The sequence below is a fragment of the Crotalus tigris genome, unplaced genomic scaffold (genome assembly GCF_016545835.1).
Source record: "Crotalus tigris isolate CLP2741 ecotype Arizona unplaced genomic scaffold, ASM1654583v1 scf7180000024424.1579004, whole genome shotgun sequence".
Lineage (NCBI taxonomy): Eukaryota > Metazoa > Chordata > Lepidosauria > Squamata > Viperidae > Crotalus > Crotalus tigris.
Genome location: NW_024100591.1, coordinates 1312576 through 1336351, shown reverse-complemented (window position 1 = coordinate 1336351; position 23776 = coordinate 1312576). Strand labels below are relative to the sequence as shown.

The window sequence follows — 23776 nt, the reverse complement described above, 5'->3', positions numbered from 1 at the left end:
CTATCAGCTCATCTTAGTCTAATTTTGTTATTGTCACTTGTGGAAAAGATGTATCACACCTTATCTTTAGGACCCTGATAAAATTTTACAAGCAATATGAAATGTTCAATTACTATACAGATAGGTCTTTATCAAAGCAAAAGAATCTTAATTTGAAGCATTGAATTAATTTGTTCAAAACCTTGTTGAGCAGATTAGCAGTAAAATAAATAGCATAAATAGATGAACAGAATATTGTTCTCTCTCTCATACACTCAGGGGTGTGGCTTCCCATATTGAAGTATTAACTAAAGAAAGTACAATTTTCAATAGTTTCTTTTGAGAAGCACATTTTGTTTTTTTATAATACATCAAAGGGGAAAAAAATACTCTAGTAAAACTCATTGCTTTTTAAAGGTTAGATATAAACAGCCAGAAAAGACATTTAAATATCTGTGATAATTTTAAAAAATCAATCTAAGTAGCAGTTTGAATAACATTATATTATTTCCAGACTTAATTTTCACTGTTAACAATCTAAGCTATTCCAGACATCAGGTTTTTGAGAGCACATGTGCAGAGCAGAAAGAGAAACAAAGAACAGGTTAAAATCTGACCACGCACTTCAGGAAATGGGAATCTAGCAGTCAGATCTATATTATAAAGTCAGAATAAAATCCACCCCATATGACAGTTGAGTGCTACATAATAGTTCACATTGCAGGAAGAGGCTTGCAAGTCAAGCAACACATTTCATAAAGCTATATCCAAACCTGCTTTGCTTTCACTGCTTTCAATGGACTTTAAACCAGACAGTACACAGTTCCCTACATTTAGCCATTATCCATCCATCACTGCTGTTCCTTCCGTTTCTACAAAGCTCATTTATGAATGACCGTCTAGCTTTACATAGACACATGCTTGTTTAAAGAGGCCTTTGTCTGTTCTTAATAACAGTTAAGCAAATAAAAAAAATGCTTAATGATCTTTTATTCCTCCCTGAAGGGGGGAAATTTCTCTCTCTCTCTCTCTCTCTCTCTCTCTCTCTCTCTCTCTCTCTCTCTCTCTCTCTCACACACACACACACACACACATACACACACACACACACACACAAAATTGCTTACAGTAACATATCCTTTTGCAAATTAGCTTCTTCAGCATTCCTTCATATTTTCCATAGCGAGCTTAGATGTAACACTGTTTCACAGGCAGCTGCTGCTTCCAAGTCCAAGGCATAATCAATCCTTGCCCCCTGTATTCATTAAGCATGCAGTTTCACACCCAGTGTTCAACAGCCTAGGCTTGAGCACTGTTTAGGTGCTTGTGATTGGAGAGTTGAGTCAGCCAGTGCACCCTTCTAAGCTTTTGAGGGGCAAAAGTGGAAGGTTATTAAAAGCACCCAGAGCAGAGAATCTCTTCAGGGCTGCTTTGACCAGCAAGAGAGAGAAAAAAAAGAGCTGAATGAAGTTCATCCCTCCGGGAAGTCTAATGGGAACATCTTAACGGCTGTCATCATTTGCCCCATGACAAATACGTTTGCATATATTTGTCATTACGTTGCTTTAAAAGCTTACTTCCTAACATCAGCCTATCAGGTATAAAATTACAAGAAACAGAGATGATGCCAGGAAGTCAGAAAAAATGCATGGAGTGGAAAAGCAAAAATAATGCTCCACCCTCGGCTGTACAAACTCTCTGGAAAAATTGCAAGAGGACTTCTCCAATACCCAAACAAAGCTTTGTCACCTTCCGCGCTTCATAACTCTGTTCCCTAAATCTGTTGCTGTTGATTAAACCTGCAATTATGTTTTATTTCTGCTTTCAAGGAAAGCTTTTAAGGGGTTGAAGAGTTTTTGTAGCTATTCAGTTAATTCATTTAGTTAGCATGTTATATCATCAACATCTTTTCCAGAGTAAATTTTCAGAAGCAATTAGAGCAGGGGTCCCCAACCCCCAGTCCATGGACCAGCACCAGTTCACACAAACAAGCAAAGTCAGCACACAAAACCACGCCCCCTCTGGGCCACGGGAAAAACCTTTCTCCACGGAACTGGTTCCTGGTGCCCAAAAGATTGGAGAGAGACCTCTGAATTAGAGAGACTATGTTCCCAGGTTGCATATATCCTTGCTTAAGCATCCTAATTGGGACTTGAATTTCTGTCGCTAAACTATGCGACATTAGGCAAAACACATGATTGTACTGCTTAAAGATGGCAGTTCTGGTAGTTACAGTGGTGGTCATTAGGCCAGGATTTCACACTCCTGTCCTGCCACACTCACCCCTGCTTATACTCCCCCATCTATCTCTGCTCTTTTGACCACCTACATTCCACTGCCTACTCTCATTGCCCTCACCAACCTTGGCTGACCTTAAGAGTGCAGGGTAATCTAAAAGACAGAGATGGGGGAGGCAAATTAATAAGCTTCAGAGTGAGCAGATTTCAGAATTTACTAAGTTTTTTTTTAAAAAAAACCCATGTATCACCCTACTCTGGTTAATGTCATGCTGCCTGGATTTCTAAAATAAAGAGTTCATGACATTAGAATTCATTTTCATGCTCTGAATTAATGACATCGATTGCTTCCCCTTTCAGTGCTTCTCTACACTGTACTTTAAATAACAGAGATAGAAAATAATTGTCTAGGGCAGGGCTTCTCAACCGGTGGTATGCGTACCACCTGTGGTACATTAACGAGTGGCAGGAGGTATGCAGCCCTGCCTAGCCAAGTGTAGTGGGGGAGGGAAAGAGCCAGTGCAAGCAAGGACTTACTGTGAGAGAGTCCTCTGGAGCTGCATAGTGGCTGAGAAAGGAGAAGGAGGGGGCTGGAGACAGGAGAGGCTGTAAAAGGAGGCAGTTTAGGCGGGAGAGGGAGAGAGAAAAAAAACAGCAGCCTTGGGATGAAGGGGAGTCAGCTCTAGCTGCACCGAAGGGAAAGAAGGAGGAGGAGGAAGAGGAGAGTGGGAGAGGAGAGAAGATCAAGATGGCCGGTCATGAGCCGATCTACAACTGCTGTGGCAGCCACCTGTGCTGGCAGCAGCAAACAGGCAAGAAATACAGCAGGGGAGGGGTCACCCTCCACGAGGAATGAAAAAAGGCAGCAATGGCTGGAGGTGAGGCACGGAGGGAGGGAGATGGAGAGTGGAAGGATTCTTATGTGCTTTTGTGACTTTGAAGTTCTGGGATTTGTGCAATGTGGGCTTTGTGTTCTTAAGAAGTGTTTGGCAATTTCTATTTGGCTGATGGCTGATGTCTTCTATTGCTCTGCTATTGTTAGCTGTAAGTTTTGTTGCAAGGGATTTTGAAGTATTTTTCTCCTGAATGGATTTTGCCTGTAGCATTCCTTTACTTATGAATGGAGCCATTTGGGGAGACTGCCTTAGCCGACAGCCAATACTTACTACATTTTTTTTCTTAAGTGCCGGCTACGCTCCTTAACTTTGCTTTCTAGCCAGTAGCTAATTCTTAAAGGGGAATGTGCCTTTTTAAGCTAGTTCACTCAGCAGTTTGTCTTTTCTGTCTCTGGAAGCTTTTCCTTGTTTGATGAATATATGGAAGAGAGAAAATATGGGGGGGGGGTATTTCAAATTCTTCCTTCAGAAGGAGGTGGGCATGAGAAAGAGGGAGGCAGGGAAGGAGGGAGGGAGGGAAGTAAGTCCCGCCTTAGCACTTGGCCACCAGCAGCCCTGCCATTGACTTTGCTTGTCAAAAGGTTGCAAAAGGGGATCACATGACCCTGGGATACTGTGACCATCATAAATATGAATCAATTGCCAAGCATCCAAATATAAATCACATGACCCTGGGCATGCTGCAATGGTCATTAAGTGTGAAAAATGGTCATACGTCATTTCAGTGCAATTGCAACTTTGAACAGGTTTGGTGTTTTTTTGGGGGGGGGTCATCAAGTTTTTGACATCTTGCTAGGTGGTACTCGAATATTGCCATATCCTAAAAGTGGTACAATCAGTGAAAAGGTTGAAAAGCCCTGGTCTAGGGGACCACTGCAACCAAATATTTGTGTAGGTTTCAATGCTAGAGCTTAGAAACAAAGTCTGTTAATTTGTGATACAACTGTATGTACAACTAGATTTGAGAGCACACAACATTTATCCCATTAATCACATTAAATTAAAAAAAACCTAATGGCTATATAGGGACAAATTGAATCTCAATGAGGTGAGGTTGAATGAGCCCACACTGTAAGAGTAGATGCTTTCATTGCTGTTAAGAACATATCTCCCCATATGCTGTGTTTATGTGTGTATGTGAGAGAGAGAGAGATTCAAGGGAACATAAGGGCAAGAAAATGTAAGGAAACCCAACATGTTTTCAGTTCTTAATACAACAAAAGGATATTGTAGCAGCATAGATGGGCCAATAGGATCAAAAGTTGACGTCAAACCTCATTACTCAGAATATCACCAGGTCTCTCTTAGTGCAGTTGCCTGGTAGTTTCTACCACCTAACTTACAAATGGTGCCTTACCTGATGTCCTTCCCCTAACCTTAATCTTTAAGAGAGATAGGACATTGGCAACCTGTACTGTCCTTCTGGCAAATAAAAAGTTTTAAAAAAATCTATAGTGCTACCTTCTATAGAGTTGAGGGATGTAATTTGAGGATTCAAGCCTTCTTTCTTCCTTTTTGACAACACAGACTGATTTTCACAAGGACTGGACAAAATAAATTTTGGTGCTTGTGGAGAGAGAGGATCTAAATTAAAGTGCAATGCTCCAGTTAGAACACAAGATAGGGCTGCTGTCCCTCAAACTTTCTTTTTATAGCCAGGTTCAGGATCTTATACAACTCAAACTTATCAAGGAAAACTGATGATTTAAAAACTATAAATCTATATTCATGGACATAATCCAAAATAATGTATGTGTGTGTGAATTGTGCAGCATGACCCACAATACAAAGACAAAAGCACAAGTGGCAAAAAAACCCAAAACCCTAACATAAACTCAGAAAAAAAATAATCCAAATACAGATTCTTAGCTAAAAGTAAATATACCTGTTTATGGGAAATATATAGACTTATTTGTTTACATTCAGTTGGCAAGAGTGGACTTTGTGCTAAACCAAGAGAGCCAAGAGGAATCAAGTGGTACAAAGGCTAGAGCAGTGGTGGCGAACCTATGGCACGCGTGCCAGAGGTGGCACTCAGAGCCTTCTCTGTGGGCACACGCATTGTTGCCCCAGCCCCGCCTCTGCCCATGGCCCCCTCCTCACCAGCAGCCCCCCTGGAGGAGAGTTGCCCCTGGGTACGGCCTGCACAGAGCAGCGCAGCTAAGGACATAGTCAGGCAGCAGGAACAAGACTTCGCCCTCGCGCCCAATAGCGTGCAGATGATGCTGCAGGGTGTGGGCAGAGGGTGTGGCTTTCATGGTGCTGCAGGGCTGCCTGGTGATTTGCTGCGGCAGGCCATGAGGCAGTGCGTAGCCCTGCGGGCGGGCGGGGCAGGGCCGGAGCAGGTAAGGCAGGAGCAGTTTTGGGGCATTCAGTCTCTAAAAGGTTCGCCATCACTGGATTAGAGCAATCTTCACTGCCTACAAGAAAATGAACACTTCTAATGGGGAGGAATAGAGAAACAGATGTTATAAGACAAATACTGATACTAGCTAAATACTACTTAAGATAAATAGAATCCGCTGATATCTGCCTCTTGCAAGAGCAAACAACAACTGCCAATTCTTTAGAACCATTTATTTGCCTTTCACTGTTGTTTAAAGCAGGGGTCTCAAACCCCCAGACCGTGGCCATGTCAGGCTGCATCCCATTGGGAACTGGGCCATTCTAACAGCAAGTGAGCACGTGAAGTTGTATTTGTGCAAGCAGCCTATGCGCAAAACCATCCCTTCCCCCCCCCCCATCGCCAGTCCACACAGCCAAAAGGGTTGGGGACCACTGGTTTAAAAGTTATATTTCAAAGCAATATGTGTATTATTCATGGATTCCTAGCTTTGTTTTACCCACTTTTTCCCCCCAACTGATTTTGGTCATTTAGCAAAATAAAATTGTGCAGTGGTGAGACAGTACTTTGTTTTGCCCACTGTTCATTTGTATCTTAAAGTTGTGTATCCTCTGCTACTTAGTATTGGGCAAGTTATCTGTCAGAAGCGAAAATGTCCTGCCTCAAAGCATTTTGACAAAGTCTGTCATGCCAAATTTGGTGACTCAAAAGACATGGTGAAGAGAAAATAACTAGATTAGTCCAACTTCTATCTGGGTTTAAAACTACAGAAGTAAAATCAGAAATTCAAGGAAGCAGAAGTATAGAATAGTCAAGAAGCACACCAAAGTGTAAGTCAACATCCAAGCAGTGTGTGATAGTAAATTCTTCCTCATGCAAACCATTAAAAAAAAAACAGCTATAGGAAGAAGTAGAAGCAAAAACCCCCAGACATGTTGCTAGGAGAGATGGAACAGTGGACTCCTGGGAATATTTTTCCGCACTCATCTTTTAAAAAGACATTAGTATCAAGCAAGAGAATAAGAAAGTAGAGATTAGCACTTCCGTTTTCATTTATCAGGGGCCAAGACTAGCAATTCTAATGAATAATTGGACAGGCAATGATTAAGATTCAGGACAAATCTCCCTTTAAAGAAGGCAGAGCTACATCTGTTTTTAATGTAGCTTGACACTTCTGCAAAAATGATGAGTTCTTTACTGTATTAAAAGCAAGTAAACAAGTACAATAAAGAAAAACAAATGCACACAAAGTGGGGAGAAAAAGAAAAACGAGGATGTCAATTGATTAATTTAAATTTATATTTCCATATTATTTATTTTAATCTGTTTTTTTTTTCCTGAGACATGATTAAATCAAACAGAATAGAATAAAAAGAGCCTAGTTTTAACCACATATGAGCTTCCAATAATCTGGGGTTTCCTCAAACTGTTTACATTGAAAAAACAAGTACTGTCTTGGGCAGAATTATGAGGGAAGATGGCAAAGATCAACCTTCACTTGCTGTGCTTGACAATGGTGAGCAACACTACTGTTTCTCAGCTACAGCTAAATAGCAAAGAAACATCAACTTGGTTTTATAGGGTGGAAAGAGGAGAAGAAAGGCTTTCAACCACACCACTCCAAGTGATGTTAATCAATTATTTTGCTCCTGATGTAAAAGAGGCTATGACACAAAGAAAGAGAATGGTTAATGGATATGCATGAAAGAAGAGGTGTGACCAGAGAGATGGTGGGGAAGGGCAATCAATTTGCACAATTAAATTAGTAGTTTAAATTAGTACAAATTGATAGATTAGGCAAATTTAGGCTTGTTATTGGGCTCTCTGGCCATGGGCCATAGGCCCCTCTTGGAGGCTGAAAACTACTAGTCTCCAGACTAGAGGTAGTTCTCAATTTACAACCACAATGGGACAGGAATCTCAGGTCCCGAGTGAAGCAGTCATAAAGCAAAATGCTTTGCTCAACCACTGTCATCTTGGCACTCCAGGTTAGGGTTCTTAAGTGGTCTCCTGGCTCATTAAATGGACAAAGCGAAAGAGCTGCCTGCCAAGTTCAGCTCCCCTCTGTACGTGGAAGTGTATTACTCCAGCAGGCTACAGGAATGGAGGCCGGATCTTCGGATCTGACTTTCATTTCTCTACCTTGGCGAATGAGTTCCTGAACACCTTTGGCCAAGTAGGCAGTTTTTTAAGCCACCCCCCAAAGATAAGTGGGAATCCTCTCAGGTTAGTAGCAGCTTGCAACTTTCCCTGCTAGCTTGCCCATTGACTTACTGGGGAAGCTGGTGGAGAAGACTGCAAATGGTGAACACGTGTAAGTGGTTGCAAGTGCAAACTGGCTGGCAAACACCCAAACTGTGATCGTGTGACTTTGGGTAGGGAGAGGGGTGTGTGACAGAGTGTTTTAAAATAATTGGAAGTTTTTTATGGCCATAAAGCAGCGGTGTCGAACTCGCAACGTCACGTGACGTATTGCGACATATCATGACTTTTTCTCCATTGCCGGCAATCGGGAGGGCATAACGCATCCGGCCCGTGGGCCGACAGGTTGACACCCCTGCCATAAAGCAACCTTTCTGAAGCGGTCATAACTTCAAGTGGTTATTAAACAACCGGCCATAAGTTAAGAACTACCTATACTCTCATTTTAAATCATATTATCATCAGGAAGAACTCTAGAGCTTTTGGAGAATGTTAATGAATGTACAAAAACACATACATCAAAGTCTTCATTGGTTAAATAAATACTTTGCAAAGTTAAAATTCTCCCAATTGAAATTGATTTGTTTTCTACACTTAAACACAGATGGAAATGAATTTTCTCTTAGATGACCAGCATAATTTATTGGAAAGGACTCTTAAAATGGTAGATTGCCTATCTGTAAAAGTATTCCTCTGTTAGTAACATAACAACAGATACTACAGTTCTATGCTAAACCGCATCAATTCATCACTGATATAGCCAGAAGAACAGCATTCTCGTGATGGGCATCAGTAAGGTCTGAAGGTGAGAACAAGCAATTTCTAGGTTACAGATACTATTACATAAACATATCTCAGTGTGCCAAATATCTGTTAATTCAGAAGGGTGGAAGGAAACACCTTATACCAGTGGTGGCGAACCTATGGCACTAGTGCCAGAGGCGGCACTCGAAGCCCTCTCTGTGGGCATGCACACTGTCGCCCCAGCCCTGCCTCCCCCATAGTCCCCTCCTCCCCAGCAGCCCCCCCCCCAGAGAAGAATCATCCCTGGGTGCGGCCCGTGCGGAACTGCACAGCCAAGCACATGGCAGCTGGGCAGATGATGCTGCGGGGTGCGGGTGGAGGGCGTGGCCACTATGGCACTGCAGGGCCGCCTGGGCGATCTGCGGCATGTCATGGATGGCCCTGAGAGTGGGCGGGGTGAGGGCAGAGCGGGACAGGAGTGGGTGGGCAGAGTGGGGGCGGGCTGGTTTTTGGGCACTCGGTCTCTAAAAGGTTCACCATCACTTCCTTATACATATATACAACTATACAAAATATACAACTTACTGATGTCTTTGCTCCTGAGTTTGAGGCTTTTAACATAGTTGAGTGGTATTTACTCCTCCAAATCTAGCAATGAGCAGAATTAAGGATAAGGATCTGTAGACTTGCAATTTACTGCTGAGACTGAGCATGACACTGATAAACACTAAGATCTACAGCTAACAGAAGCTAATGCCGTCTTGTGTTCATGTCAATTTTTTTAACTTTAGATATTCACTGCAGTTTATAACATAGTTTAAAAATTACTGTATAAACAATAAAATGTCATTTGCACATACAAAATGGATCAAGAAAAGCAAATTACAAAAGAAATATTGTGCCACTAGCCTTGCTCCTTTTACACTTGTGGTGTGATGTCACAGGGACATATGAAAGGTTGCAGAGCTTGCAAAAAGGGTAGGGCAGAGGACCCAGAGAGAGTGCATCATGCAATGTCTATGCAGAGGGATGGCTGACATAGATCTGAAAATGCATGGACAACCAAACATATTAAGCAAACTCAGCCAATTACCTTCCTCTTTTTCTCTCACACTCCCTGTAAAAAACACTGAAGGGTGGAGGAAGGGAGAAAGAGGGAGCTGGTAGCTAAGTGACGGGTGAATAGCCCTGGGAAAATGAAGGAGGGAAAGTGAGAAACTGAAAAGTTTGGACATTATTAGTTGTTTCCCTAATTTCTGTAAATAGATTTGTACACAGTAAAACAAAGAAATTAAAAAAACCTCCAGGGCGTATCTGTCTCTGGGAAGCAACCTTAAAGGCACAGACACATTCAGCTGTAGAACAACCTACGATCAAACTATGACAGGTGGGAAGGAAACTTCAGAGCCTTTGCATGCATAGAAAAAGCTACAAACCTGACAGATAGCTTTCCAGACATCCAGCTTGCCCTGGCAGAATAGGAACTTACATCTTAACTCTCAACTGTATTGAAAAGTTGGAATTAAGCATCTAATAAAGAATTTCCCTTCAAGTGAAAGCCTTTTAAGAGAATTTACTGAGTGGAGGGGACTCCCCAATAAACTTTCAAGTCAGATACCTCCAACACACCTTTGGGATTCTCAAGTCACCCAAAACCGGGATTACTCCCAGTTTTCTCTTGCACGGCCAAGACAAACTCAAGAAAAACACTGCATCAGAGTGAAGTGAAGCAACGTGGTTGTTCTGCTTTAAACTAAGAAGCAAAAAGACCACTGTTACTTTGCAAATCAAATGTAATGGAGTTCGTTCTTAGAAGCATCACTGAACAGAAGCATTATTTCAAAGTTTTACACAGCCCTATTATTCAATCTAAAGAAGGTACAGATTCACATGGAATAATGCAACAAATGAATATGTATAAGGATATAGAAGGCTATAATTAATTCAATAGTCAAAATGCCAGGCTTAGAAAGAACTTGTTGTGTAACTCTTAAAAAAACAAAACAGTAGTCTACTATTGATTACAGAATGGAGATCTGCTCCAAATCTCAATACAGGGTGACTGAGTAAAGAAACACCAAACACTCTAAAAACAGAGTTATTTTGTAGACATACTACAATGAACATAGGCAACCCAAAGATGTATAGTTTTATCCAAATATTGGGAACTTATAAATCCACAAATACTGAGAAGAACAATGAATTGATCTTTCCTTAATTGATAGAGCAGGATACCGAGAGAGATACTGTAGCTAAACTAGAATACTTAGCAAAATGTACACTAATTAGAAAATGTTAAGATAAAAACTCTACAAAGAGGAGCATCACATGAAGATGAAAGAAAGCCTAATGTTCTGAAATGCAATAGGAGACTCAGGGGGTCTTAAATCCCATTTTAACTTAGAATCATTTTATCACACATGCATATTATGGATTCTTAAAATGTTATCAAGTCATTTTAATTGTGGCCATGTGTGTGTGTGTGTGTGTGTGTGTGTGTTTAAGTGAAATGTCACTTTAAATTCCTGCAGGCAAATATTGGTTAAAACAAGTGGTGAGGTACAGCAATACTTTCCCTCTTTTGTTCCTACTTATTTATTCCCCTATACTTGAAGTCTATGGATAAACAAATTAACTATGTTACTTCAAGCTGCTCTAATAAAGATACCTAATCTCCTAGCCTTCCATGAAAATGAAGGACCTTCAGCACAAATAAACCCAAGCCCACCTATCTGTATTGGGAATGTCCTATTGCAGGACTAAAAAAGCAGAAGCAAAACTGGGACATATCTAGGTCCAAGGGGCTTTCCATACATATAATCTGGGCCACTGAGGTAAGTACACATGCTTATTGCTTGAATGCTCACCTATATCATTCTATCGGTCTCTAGACAGCAAAACTAGTGTTACTTTTCCTACATTGTCCTCTTAATTTCATGTAGTAGTCACTATTACAAAGTAGCCTTCCTTCCTTCCTTCCTTCCTCTTTTTATTAGCTAAATGTTAGCTTTTATGTGTTTTGTAAATTTTTAATTAAAAAATTTGGAAGCAATGGAAGAAAGTAGTCTATGTTGAACAGTATACAGGTAGTCTTTGACTTACAACCACAACTGAGCCCAATATTTCTGATGCTAAGTAAGACGGTGAGTTTTGCCCCATTTTATGAGCTTTCTTGCGGCACTTATTAAGTGAATCACTGCAGTTGTTAAATTAGTAACACAGTTAAGTGAATCTAGCTTCCCCATTGATTTTGCTTGTCAGAAGGCTGCAAAAGGTGATCCCATGATCCTACATAACAATGATCCTATAACAAGCAGCCCTATTCTAGTTAGTATGTAATGTTCTGGATGTGCAGCATTTTAAGTTATTTGGGTTAGGAATTGCAGAGTGCTGCTACATTTGTATACTGCATGCTCTGAAGTACTTTTGCTTTGAAACTCAAGCACTGTTCAACTTAAATATCAAACTGTGGTAAGATCATCTGAAGAATTTGTTCTCAGACTGATAAATATTCAAATAACTATTATATAAATAACCAGATTTACCATTATCAATTAAGAGAGCTGCTTTTCTCCTTATTAATTGTAATATTGTGAGAAAGAGGAAGTTTCTGCCCAAATGAAGATATATTGGCTTCAACAGGAAAGTTAATTTCTTTGCTGGAATTCTTGTACCTCCACCACTCCTTTCAGCTCAATAAATCTTGCATGAGAATTGCTCTTGAAAAAGATTTTTAAATCAGGAAACTGCCAAAAGACCTGATAATAATAATTAACACCTGTAAGTACAAAGGCTCCATGAGATCACTTGTGGGACTAATATATCAAGTATCTCATTGTTAATTATCCTTAGTATTTATAACCTGACACATTTTTTTCAAGTCCAAGATGATTATTTAAATGCATACAGCTGCCATCATTAAACCAATAAAAACTTTATTCCACTGAATTGTAATAGTACAAGTTGATTGTAATGATTGTCAATTGTCAAGAACTATAATTAATTGAAAGTTGAAATTTACATCTTATCATGCACAAGAGAAGATTTCTGTAAGAGAACTCAAAGGAAAGCAACTGATAGGCAGTGATGCTTTATGTCTTGCATTTATTACCGAAGCATATACACTCCCTTCTTCTGCTTCATCTTTAAAAACAACTGAATCGTGATTTACAAACATGAACAGACTAAAGTGAAACCATTTCATCAGACAAACAAGCTATCCTTAAAGAGAAGTAGGTAGGCATTGCAGACAGCAGAGATGTAGTGTTATTATGACAAAAGTGGGCATCATAAATGGATTCCATGAAATGTTAATATATCCAGAAAGACAGGAAGACCAGGGTGTATCCTCTGCAAATCAATGCTTAATGTGTAAATAAATTAATTATATCACTGCAGTTCCATTTTACATATTCCCTTTACCTTCCCATTTTTCTTAACAAAAAGAAAAAAGCATGACTTGAAATACACAGGACAGTCCAATTCTCCTTTTCTTACATGCTGCTGTAACAGTTTCCAAATATTCTGCCAGCCTAAAAATTCATAGGTTTAGGACTGCCATCCTAAATAAACTTTCCAGGGAGAAAATACTACTTAGTGTGTAAAATAATGTACTCCTGAATAAATGCAGCTAGAATTGTGCCTTAGGAAAGCATTATTAAAGATCTCTAGAGCTCCCAAACAAATTTCATATTAACTTAAGCATTCAGGTAAATACACCAGCAAACAGTGTTATTAAAATAAATTTTAAATTATTAAATTACAAGTTTGTAACCTTCAGATTTTTTTATTTCTCAACAGTTTCTATTAGACTAATCTCTGATTTTCTACTGTGGTGGTATTGCTATTCATATTTTAATACCCTTTCTGTATGTACTGCAGAGCTACTGCTAGCCTAAACTTCTCTCCATCATATAAATGGTACTAACGGTAAGTTCCATTTGTTAAATATCAAAATAAAAAAATTGTTTGCTCATGCTCAGATTACAGATTCAGCCATCTGCCACATAACATGCATTCTGTGTAATTTATTAAGCAAAACACCTACCATTGCTGGCAGTCATGATCTGCAGCAGTCCAGTGATGCTCCCTAATCTGAAAGTGATTGCACCACCCATGCCTGTATGCAGTCTCTCATCAACTTAAAAACCAGTTCACCTCCTCCCCCGAACTCCAAGTGCAAGAAGTTAGTGCTACACAGTTCCAAAATAAAAGCTGCTTTTTGCAGATAAAGAAGACTTAATCTATACAGCATAATCATCCCCCTCTATGGTATAAGAAGGAAGGCAGTAGAAATAGAGCATTTTCACACAAACCCTGATTTAAAAACCTTTATCTGTAAAGCTGCGTTTAGCAACCTGAAGGATTTCCATTTTGAATTAGTACGTGTGCTTTTCAGCAAAGTATTTATTGGAAAGTCTGCTTAATCCAAGCAGACACGATCATTCGGAAGCAGCATCTTTTTGTGTCCCATTTCTGACTTAATTTAAGTAAAATGTGATACATTCAAATCCAAAAATTACAAAAGTTATCATTCACAACAAATTCAGTAAGTTCTTTTGTCAAAATCTAATTGTTTTTCTCTGTGCTTTTTTTCTTTAAAAAAAAAGGTGCCGGAACTCACACACGTCATACAACCCGCCTTCCCTACCCTACAAGGTTCCACCCAAAAAAGATGTTGGAACTCCGTTCTGGGTGTTCTATAAGAAAAAAAGCCCTGGTTTTTCTCTCAAAATAGGAATCTGTCTATCAACTTTTATGCATATTGCACTATTCATCCCTCAGAACTTCAAATAAGCACTCTATTGATTTTTTATAAGATCCAAATAAAGCGCATAAACTCCAGCTTAATAACGCCAAATTTTGCCTTAAGATTCCTTATAATATTATTAGTAATCAACTGTCTTTTCCAATTCATTCTGGTTGTTCTTTTGAAAAATGAATTATATCCAATCTGCACAGCTGCCTCAAAATATGACCTTTGATGGACCAGCCACAAAGATATTTCCATGTTTAGCCAAAGTAGATCAATACAGAGATAAAGACATGGTTGAGATGATCATTAATGAGTTAAAAAATTCAGTAAACTGTACTGTTGCTCCTGGTAGCTATAATGCTTCTGCTGACTGGTTAGCCAAGTCATAATAAATCAGTGTTATCATATTCACATACAGAGGAAAACTGATGTTTTTTCCAAGTAGTTAAAAAAACTACACACACTAAGGAGTGCTATATGAACACTGCACTTGATTCAAATGCTCATTTTCAGTTTTACAATCCAATCTATGAAGTTGGAATGAACTGGAATATATTATTCCTTTCAATGCTGATTTGAGAAAAGTATTTCATACTTCATCTATTCCTTATATGGAATTTCAGCTTTAAACAGTACAATTTATTGATATTTGGGAAAATATGAACTACAGTTTCCTGATTTGGGGAGCGTGACCGGGAATGATCAGCATGCCTTGTTGTTAATTTGCATGCCTATTGACATGGCTTTCCTTATACTAACCCCTGAAAGAAATGTTCTAAAAGAATTACAAAAATCAAAACCAGAAAAATAACTGTTGACTTAAATATTATCCTATACACTAGAAAATGGAACAAATAAACACCTGAGTGGCATAGCTATCAGACTGCAACATACTGTAGCACACTGCTGTAAATAGCAGAGGGCAAGGTGAATCACATTTGAGTAGCTGAAATATAACAGATTTTTCAATCCTCAAAAAGCGAGGGGGGGGGGGGAAATAGCTTCCTTGGAAAGTAAAGCTTTAAAGGTGGAGCTACAGAACCCAAAATTCATCTCTACATTAATTCTAAAACCTTGTTTTAAACAAGACAATTAAGGCAACTACCATGTTTCCCCGAAAATAAGACCGGGTCTTATAATTGTTTTTGGACCAAAAGACCCATTAGGGCTTATTTTGGGGGGATGCCTGACTTTGTGGCCAGCCGTCCACTCCATCCTGTCTGGCTGCTCGCGGTCACAACCAGATGGTCGTGGTCATGGTTGTACCAGCGAATAACCAGATGGTGGGACGGAGTGGGCGGGCTCTTAACTAGGGCTTATTTTTCGGGTAGGGTTTATATTAGACACACACCAATAAAATCAGGTTAGGTCTTATTTTGGGGTTGGTCTTATTTTTGGGGAAACATGGTAATACACCCTCCCTTTCATCAGAAAAGAATCAACACCAGTTGAAATTATAATATTAAAGAATTGGCTCTAAAACAGCAGTTCTCAACCTGTGGGTCGCGACCCTTTTGGGGGTCGAACGACGCTTTCACAGGGGTCGCCTAAGACCATCGGAAAACACATATTTCCGATAGTCTTAGGAACCGAGACACTAGTGAGAATTTCTGCTCAAGGCTATTTCCGCCAGCCAGCTCGGGCAGACAGGAAAGCAGCCATCTCAGCAGCATGGCGGGGCTGCGCTACCCATCACAGAGCAGCTACTGCCGCGTCGCATGGCTATGAACCTCCTGCTCAGCGTCTTTCAGGTCCTCTTGCCTGGTTTCCGTCTGGGAGAAGCACAGGGCCAAGGTAAAAAAAAAAAGCCTGGCGAAATACTCCCGAGTGGTAGTGTCGATCTGTAGCGGGAGGTGAAGGGGACGGGTGGGTGGGAGGGGGTCGACCAGAAGGGAACTGGGTCTGATAAGGGCAAAAGTTGAGTGAGGTTTTCCCCCTCGCCCCTTTCTCCACCTCCCTTTGTACAGCAGTGTCTCTGGCTGCTGCCTTCCCAGTCGCCGAGAAAGGGGAAAAAAAGAGCTGTGAGTGAATTCCCCTTTCTGCCTCGTTGCTTAAAGCTTTTTTTTTTTAAACGACCGCTCGTTCAGAACTCCTCAGGGCTTGTTTGCACGAGCTTGTGGCAGATCAGTAAATAAAGGGGTGGGGGAGCCAAACCGTCCAAGGCATTTGCACCCTGAACGTATGGACGCTGCTTTCATGACTTGCCACCACCGCCCCCTCTCTTCCCGCCCTGCTCTGGCAACGCGCTGCTGCTGCTGGCTGAGCTGAGCTGCGGCACCGAGCCGGTCTCCACGCCTCCTGATTGCCCGGCTGCACTCCACCCCCGGCTGCCCTCTGCACCGGAGCCTCCCCGCGCTGCCCAGCCCGTCTCCCTCGCCGTCAGAGGCCACCTCAGCCCTGGGACTGGTGGGCAGGAGCGGCTCCTTCTCGGCTCGCCGGGCTCCGGGCCTCGGAAGCAGCCAGGCAGCAGCGATGCCCGCATCTGCATCGGAGGCCAGCCGGCCGGGCCAGGAGGGGAGAAGCAGCACCTTCCGAGTGGGACCTGGCACTCTGGCTGCGCCCCTCTGACGTGCAACGAGTTGGGGAAGGGTCATGGTGGTGAAGGGCTGCACAGCATGGAAAGGGGCTCCTGCGACCCTGCCGCTGCGATGGCGCTCAGGAGGTTGGAGGGGCAGGCAGGTCCCAGGGGGGAATGCTGGGAGTTGCAGTTCATCACCATCTAGAAAAACATGACTGTCCAAAGATCAATCAATCCTTCCTTCCTTCCTTCCATCTCCTTCCCTTCCCCTTCAATCTCTCCTTCCTTCCTTTCCCCCTCAATCTCCTTCCTTCTCCATCTCCTTCCTTTCCCCTTCAATCTTCCTTCCTTCCTTTCCCGTTCAATCTCCTTCCTTCTCCATCTCCTTCCTTTCCCCTTCAATCTTCCTTCCTTCCATCCATCTCCATCCCTTTCCCTTCCATCTCTCCTTCCTTCCTTCCCCCTTCAATCTCCTTCCTTCTCCATCTCCTTCCTTTCCCCTTCAATCTTCCTTCCTTCCTTTCCCCTTCAATCTCCTTCCTTCTCTATCTCCTTCCTTTCCCCTTCAATCTTCCTTCCTTCCTTTCCCCTTCAATCTCCTTCCTTCTCTATCTCCATCCCTTCCCCTTCAATCTCTCTCCTTCCTTCCTTCCCCTTCAATCTCATTCCTTCCATCTCCATCCCTTCCCTTTCAATCTCTCTCCTTCCTTCCTTCCCCTTCAATCTCCTTCCTTCTCCATCTCCTTCCTTTCCCCTTCAATCTTCCTTCCTTTCCCCTTCAATCTCCTTCCTTCTCTATCTTCTTCCTTTCCCCTTCAATCTTCCTTCTTTCCTTCCTTCCATCTCCATCCTTTCCACTTCAATCTCTTTCCCCTTCCTTCCTTCCTTCCTTCCTTCCTTCCTTCCTTCCTTCCTTCCTTCCTTCCTTCCTTTCCCCTTCAATCTCCTTCTCCATCTCCTTCCTTTCCCCTTCAACCTTCCTTCCTTCCTTCCCCTTCCCTCCCTCCCAACATTTTTGAACAAGAAAGAGTAAGCTTCTCCAGCGAGCATTGCTGTATTGTTTTTATGATTAATCACTATGCTTTAATTATGTTCAATTCGTAACAATGAAAATATCAGATATTTACATTACGATTCAAAGCAGTAGCAAAATTACAGTTATGAAGTAGCAACAAAAATAATTTTATGGTTGGGAGTCATCACAACATGAGGAACTGTATTAAAGGGTCGCGGCATTAGGAAGGTTGAGAACCACTGCTCTAAAGGATAATAGGCAAAGGTGTCAATCACCTCACTTCACATCCCAAAATAGATTTCTACTGAAACTACAGAAAAGGCTGCTAACAGAAAAATAATTAGCTGAATCCAACAATTTACAGATCTCTCTTTCTCACATACACATACACATAAACACATATGTGCATAGATAGAATATTAAGAATCAGTGAGAAATCCAGCATGCAGTTTAGCACTATTTTTTGCTATAAAAAAAATGAAAAACCTTCCTGTAACCTAGCAACTATGGCATATCAGCAAGATTAAATCCTTCTTTCTGTTACATAAAGTAAAGCCTGCTTCAAATCACAATTTGTATCTAATAACTGGCATTTTATTAATACTATTATAAAAACTTAAAAACAAAGCCATTATAGATAACAATCATAAAGCTGGTATTTTATTTTCTATTTCCCGTGCCCTATAATGGAAGAGGAAAAGAAATCTTATACTTAAAGAATGGTCAGTTCATCTAATTCAAGAGCAAACGAAGATTTAAAGTATGATCTTTAATATATGAAGGTCAATGATATTATTTACATGAAACAAACATGAGAATTCCAAAGAGGAACCAAGATCAAGCTTTCCTATTTTCAACTGTTATTTATTAGGACCATTTTCAACACTGTATAACCCATTTGGGAAAAAAAGATAACAATTCAACAGTCAAAATTTAAAATCCCTAAATGAGAACAAAGATTTTAGCAGCATTTAAGTAACAATCATTGTGTGTGTGTGTGTGTGTGTGTGTGTGTGTGTGTGTGTTTCTCTAATTTTAAAGGCAATGAAAAGGTATTAAATGAGTAAGAATGAGATGGAGATCATCCAGTTGTTGTTAGCAATCCTAGCTAGCATGGATAATACTAAAGGATGCTTTCCTTACACCTATTTTAAAACTTATAGCATATATTTAAGTTGGCTCTTTATGCCGTCATCTTTAGAGAAGCATACTTTTTCAGTGACTGCCTCCTCCTATGGAACAGTATTCCATCTCCCAGGATATCTGAACAATTGCTTCTCTTCAGAAATTTTATGAAAACATGGCTGTTCCACTAAATTATGGAATCACATTTGCTATAAATAACTCTCATGGTTTTATTCTTCTCCCAGTTTTATCATATGTTATTACCAGTTATGTTTTCCAGTTTTACATCACCCCCAGTATTATAATGTATAATTTGTTTTTAAATTTGATTTTTATTGTTTTTAATCCCAATTACATATTAGGACTTGCACGCCACGTACAGTGAGCTAACTAGAGCAGCTCTAAGCTATGTAAATAACAAATATTGCCTTTCTATTCATTTGAATCTATTTTTGCCGAAGAAAGTGGGGACTATTTTTTCCTAATTTATTTACTATGCACTGATCACACATAAATCAACTAATCTGCACCATCAAATTACCTCCACCACCCTAATATGCATAGATGTATGCATGCAAGCACACACACACACAAATAAACTTACTTCCTGAAGTGAGGACATAATACCAACTGTGCCTTTGCGTTCACAAAAACTATTATTTCTTAACCAATAATTCCTTCATAAGATGATCATCAATGATCATCAGTTCCTCAAATGAAAAGATAAATAGGTTACATAGTATCTTTTCTCTAAGTTAAACACTTATTTATTGACTACAAAAAATATCAAATCCAGCATGAATCTCTTATATCTAGCACTTTACTCTGGAATACATTTACAGTTGCAATGAATGCTTGTTAAACCCTAAACTAGTTCTCAAAATCTGACATCTCTGTTCAATGACAAACCTTGTCAAACAAAGCATCTTAATATTTGTTACTTAATGTTAAGCAAAGCACTGTGAAGTTTAAATAGTCATGCCCAGCATATAATATGGTGGCATTTTTTAAACCATGATTCAACCAGAAAACCTGCTGCTCTGACAATGCAAATTTTGACCCTTAAAATATTCCATTTTATCTATGCAAGAACAATCTTCCACAATCTGGTATTCTCCAGAAGTTGGATAGAATACATAGGAATTATAATCCAAAACATTCGAAGGGCAACATGTTGGGGAAGCTGATCTAGATAATCTCCTAGCTGTCATAAATCATCCTTTTTACCAACACTTTACAGACTTTAAATAAGATAGTGAAGTATTTTGTTTACATTAAAATTTAGTCCCCCTCAAACTATGAAATAATTGAGCATACAGAGGTCGCAGAAATCACATGAGCATAAGACGTATTTCTATAATTCTGAAAATATTCTAACATTGCATATGGACCGATTCATTGGGTTTCAGCCCAATATATTTACACACACACACACACACACACACACACACACACACACACACACACGTCTATATATATAAAATGAAATGTTCCTCCAGAAGTAATATACGAAAGTAGAAAAGCATGATCCTCATAATTTAAGAATAAAAGAAAATTTAAAACTATTTTAAAGACTTTACAACACTGATTTAATCTTATTTGAAGAAAACACTACTACTCACCACCAGCTCCTTGGATCATGGTGCCTGATTTCTGGACTTCATCAAATTTTGTAAAAATGATGTTCAGCCTGGTTGGAAAAAAATGAAGAATAATGATTTTGTCAGCACTTAAATGACAACCAAATAAAGCACATTTGTTTCTCTAATTTTAAGTCCTTCTTTTTCTCTTTTTTAATTAAATGTAAATGAAAACAAAAGAGGCTAAATATTTTAAAGACTATGGAATTTCAAATCTGTACATAAAGTGAACTATATTTCTCTTACTCTGAGAAAATTTAGTCCATTCTTCAGTCTTAGTTTTAATTTAGTGAAACAAAAGATACAGGTAGTCCTCAACTTATAATTGGTCATTTAGTGATGGACAATGGACCCCCCAAAAAAAACTATTTATGACCCAAACTTTCAACATCCAGGACCCCCTGTGGTCACATGATAACTGGCTCACATACACTGGCAATTTATGATATTTTTGTGGAAACTGGTGTTTATTTCTGGTTTCCAGGAAAAACTGCCCTATAGCAAACAATGGATTCACCTTACAACTGTCAGTTTTGCTTAAAGACTGCCATAATAAGGTTATAAAACTAAGTCTTAGTCATGTGGTTACCTGCTTTATAACCATCACAATTTACAACCAAAATTGTGGGCTCAATTATGGCTGTACATTGAAGACTACCTGCACATACTTTTCCAGGAACATACACGTATAAAATGCCACTAATTCAGAATGGGTTTTAATCTCATTATTTGTAAGATAGTATCATAATTGAGAGTTGCCAAATCCTCACGATAATCTGATTTTTAAAAGTGGACTTCAAAACCTAACAAACGAACAAAACTCAGAAAGAGAAGCTTTTCACTCACCGAGACTGTGGCAATCCCTTTTTGCTGAGATCAGCTCTTACACGTTCACCTACATGTCTGTAGATTTCTACAAGACTATTTATTGCTGCATCACGAACCTAATCATTAAATAACAAAAGGAAAATATTTGTATATGTTCAGCTGCATAAAGAAAAAGCAATGATATTACTCTACACACTGTCAAAACCAAAGCCTTAGTAAAATTGCAAGGCATGGCTAGCTTAAGGAAACTTTTGCAGACTTTCTCTATTTCTTGGCAAACGTACTCTCCATTTTCAAATATTATGAACCAATAATGCTGAAAGTAATTAAACTTACTTTGGTATCCTGTATGATTTGAACTCAGGTCAAATTTTGGTATTTTTCCTTTAGCTGAAACCATTTAATATTAAACTGTTCCACTACAACTGAAGTTTCACTTTGTGGCTTGTGCAACCATACATAGCCCGTGATCTACATGCTTAGCCATTTTACCAAAGCACAAATTGATGATTTGGAAGTTGCACACTTTTGGCTACAGGATGATGCATGCAGACCTAGCATGGCACTTTTACTGCATTATTATTTAATGACCCAGTGTGATGTACAAGCACTACTACCTAAGGCATTGCCTGCTATGCCAGAACAAGAGAATACAATGTCTTAGAAATGGCAATTTCGAAATTCTTATAGAAATGTTATGATACACAGAGAAATACATAATATGGTATAATTGAACCTCCGACAGAACTTTGCACTGAAATTCTTTTTCTAGGAATTCCACTATACCACTTCTATTGCAAAATATGTGAATGTGACAGTAATACCCATTTATTTAATAGGTTTATATTCTGCCTTTCCTTCAAGAGCTCAAGACAGTATACATAGTCCTCATTCCTCCCATGATTTCCTCCACATCAACAATTCTGTGAAACAGAGTAAATTGAGGAAGATTAACTGGCCAAAAATCATCCAGTGAGATTCCATGGCTGAAAATAACTTGAATTTGGGTCTTTCTGCTTCTAGTCTAACACCTTAACAGCCACCCATATTATATCTAGTTATCCCAGGGAGGGGCCATAGCTGAGAATAAAATTGCACATAATTCTGCCTGAAGAAATGGATTCTATTTTCAGAATCTCTATGTAGGGCTAGTGTAAATTCTACAAAGGTATTATCAGCAAATGCAAGCTATCAAACTAGAGAGTTTTATCAGTTGATCTTAAGAGTTAGCATAAGGCAGTTTCCCATATCACGCTGAATACACATCAATTTATGATTAAAAATAACTATAGTTAATTTCAAGACATTTGGCTTTAGAAGTCGCAATAGGTTCATCTTCATTTAGCTTCTTTGAAATGACCACAGTTAGTGTAAATCAGTATTCCCAATGATATGCAGACAATAAAACCATGATTAAACAAAAGTACAAGCTTTCAAAATTCTTCTGAAGGAACCCAAGATTCTTAAAAGCTTAGTGTAATTCATGCTAATAGCCTGTCTTACTATATTTTAGCTTATTGGAAAATAATTTCTATACAGATAGTTCATGATTAATGACCGGTCACTTAGTGACTTTTGCTTAGCCAGGGGGCTACTTATGATCCAGATTTGAAGTTCTGACAGTTGAGGCCCACCTGTTGTCACATGACCAAACTTTGGGAGCTGGGCAAAAGGTTGCATTTGTGTCTGTTTGCAGCATCTGTGATCAAGTGATCGTTTTCTCTGACAGTTTTGCTGAAAATGGCATTTACTTCTGGTTTTCAGCAAAAGCATGCCCATAGCAAACAACTGGTTCACATAATGACCATATAGCTTGCTTAAGAACTAGGACAGATGCTTTACAACTACTGTGCTCACTTAATGACCACTGCAAAAAAATGTCATAAAATCGGGTTGGACACCTAATCAGCCTATTTTACGACCATTACCACTTATGTACAGTTGTAAGTCAAGGACTACAATGCCTAGATTATTTTGTAAGAAATTCTCCTTCTAAGGCATTGATGTACTACCAATTCTTGCACTTTTAGGGGTAATATAGAGTTAAGTTTCCTTCTGAATAAACCATTTCAACCATATGACGGTGCATATTCAAAGAATGTAACGATACAGGTCCCAAGCACATCCTCATTTCTATAAGAGTTGTGTTGAAAGAGACAGTACTTCATTGAGAGGTCCTTGGGAGAGGACCAAAGACCCCTCATTTCAACCCTGAGATACAAACACCTTTCTTTATTGATAGCACTTAATTATTTATACTTCCTTCTAAAGCCAAAGGACAGAAAACAAAGTGAATTTTACAGATCTATTTCTATATCCATCAACTGACCTTGGCTGTTACAGATTGCTTACACAAAGGCCTACTTTTCATATTACCCTAAACCAGTGTTTCTCAACCTTGACAATTTTAAGGCATGTGGACTTCAACTCCCAGAATTCCACAGCCAGCAATGCTGGCTGTGGAATTCTGGGAGTTGAAGTCCACATGCCTTA

General features: G+C 39.6%; 1 protein-coding gene across 34 annotated transcripts in view; it reads right to left on the bottom strand.

The window, feature by feature from the left end:
• The window catches only part of CLASP1 (cytoplasmic linker associated protein 1), a 215205-nt gene that overhangs the window by 105082 nt on the left and 86347 nt on the right, over positions 1-23776 (bottom strand). For all 34 annotated transcript variants that reach the window (XM_039330094.1, XM_039330098.1, XM_039330093.1 and 31 more), the window contains 2 exons: positions 21302-21399; positions 20438-20505 (listed from right to left, as the gene is read on the bottom strand). In XM_039330094.1, coding sequence (XP_039186028.1) covers positions 20438-20505; positions 21302-21399 — 166 coding nt within the window. The remainder of the gene's footprint in view (positions 1-20437; positions 20506-21301; positions 21400-23776) is intronic.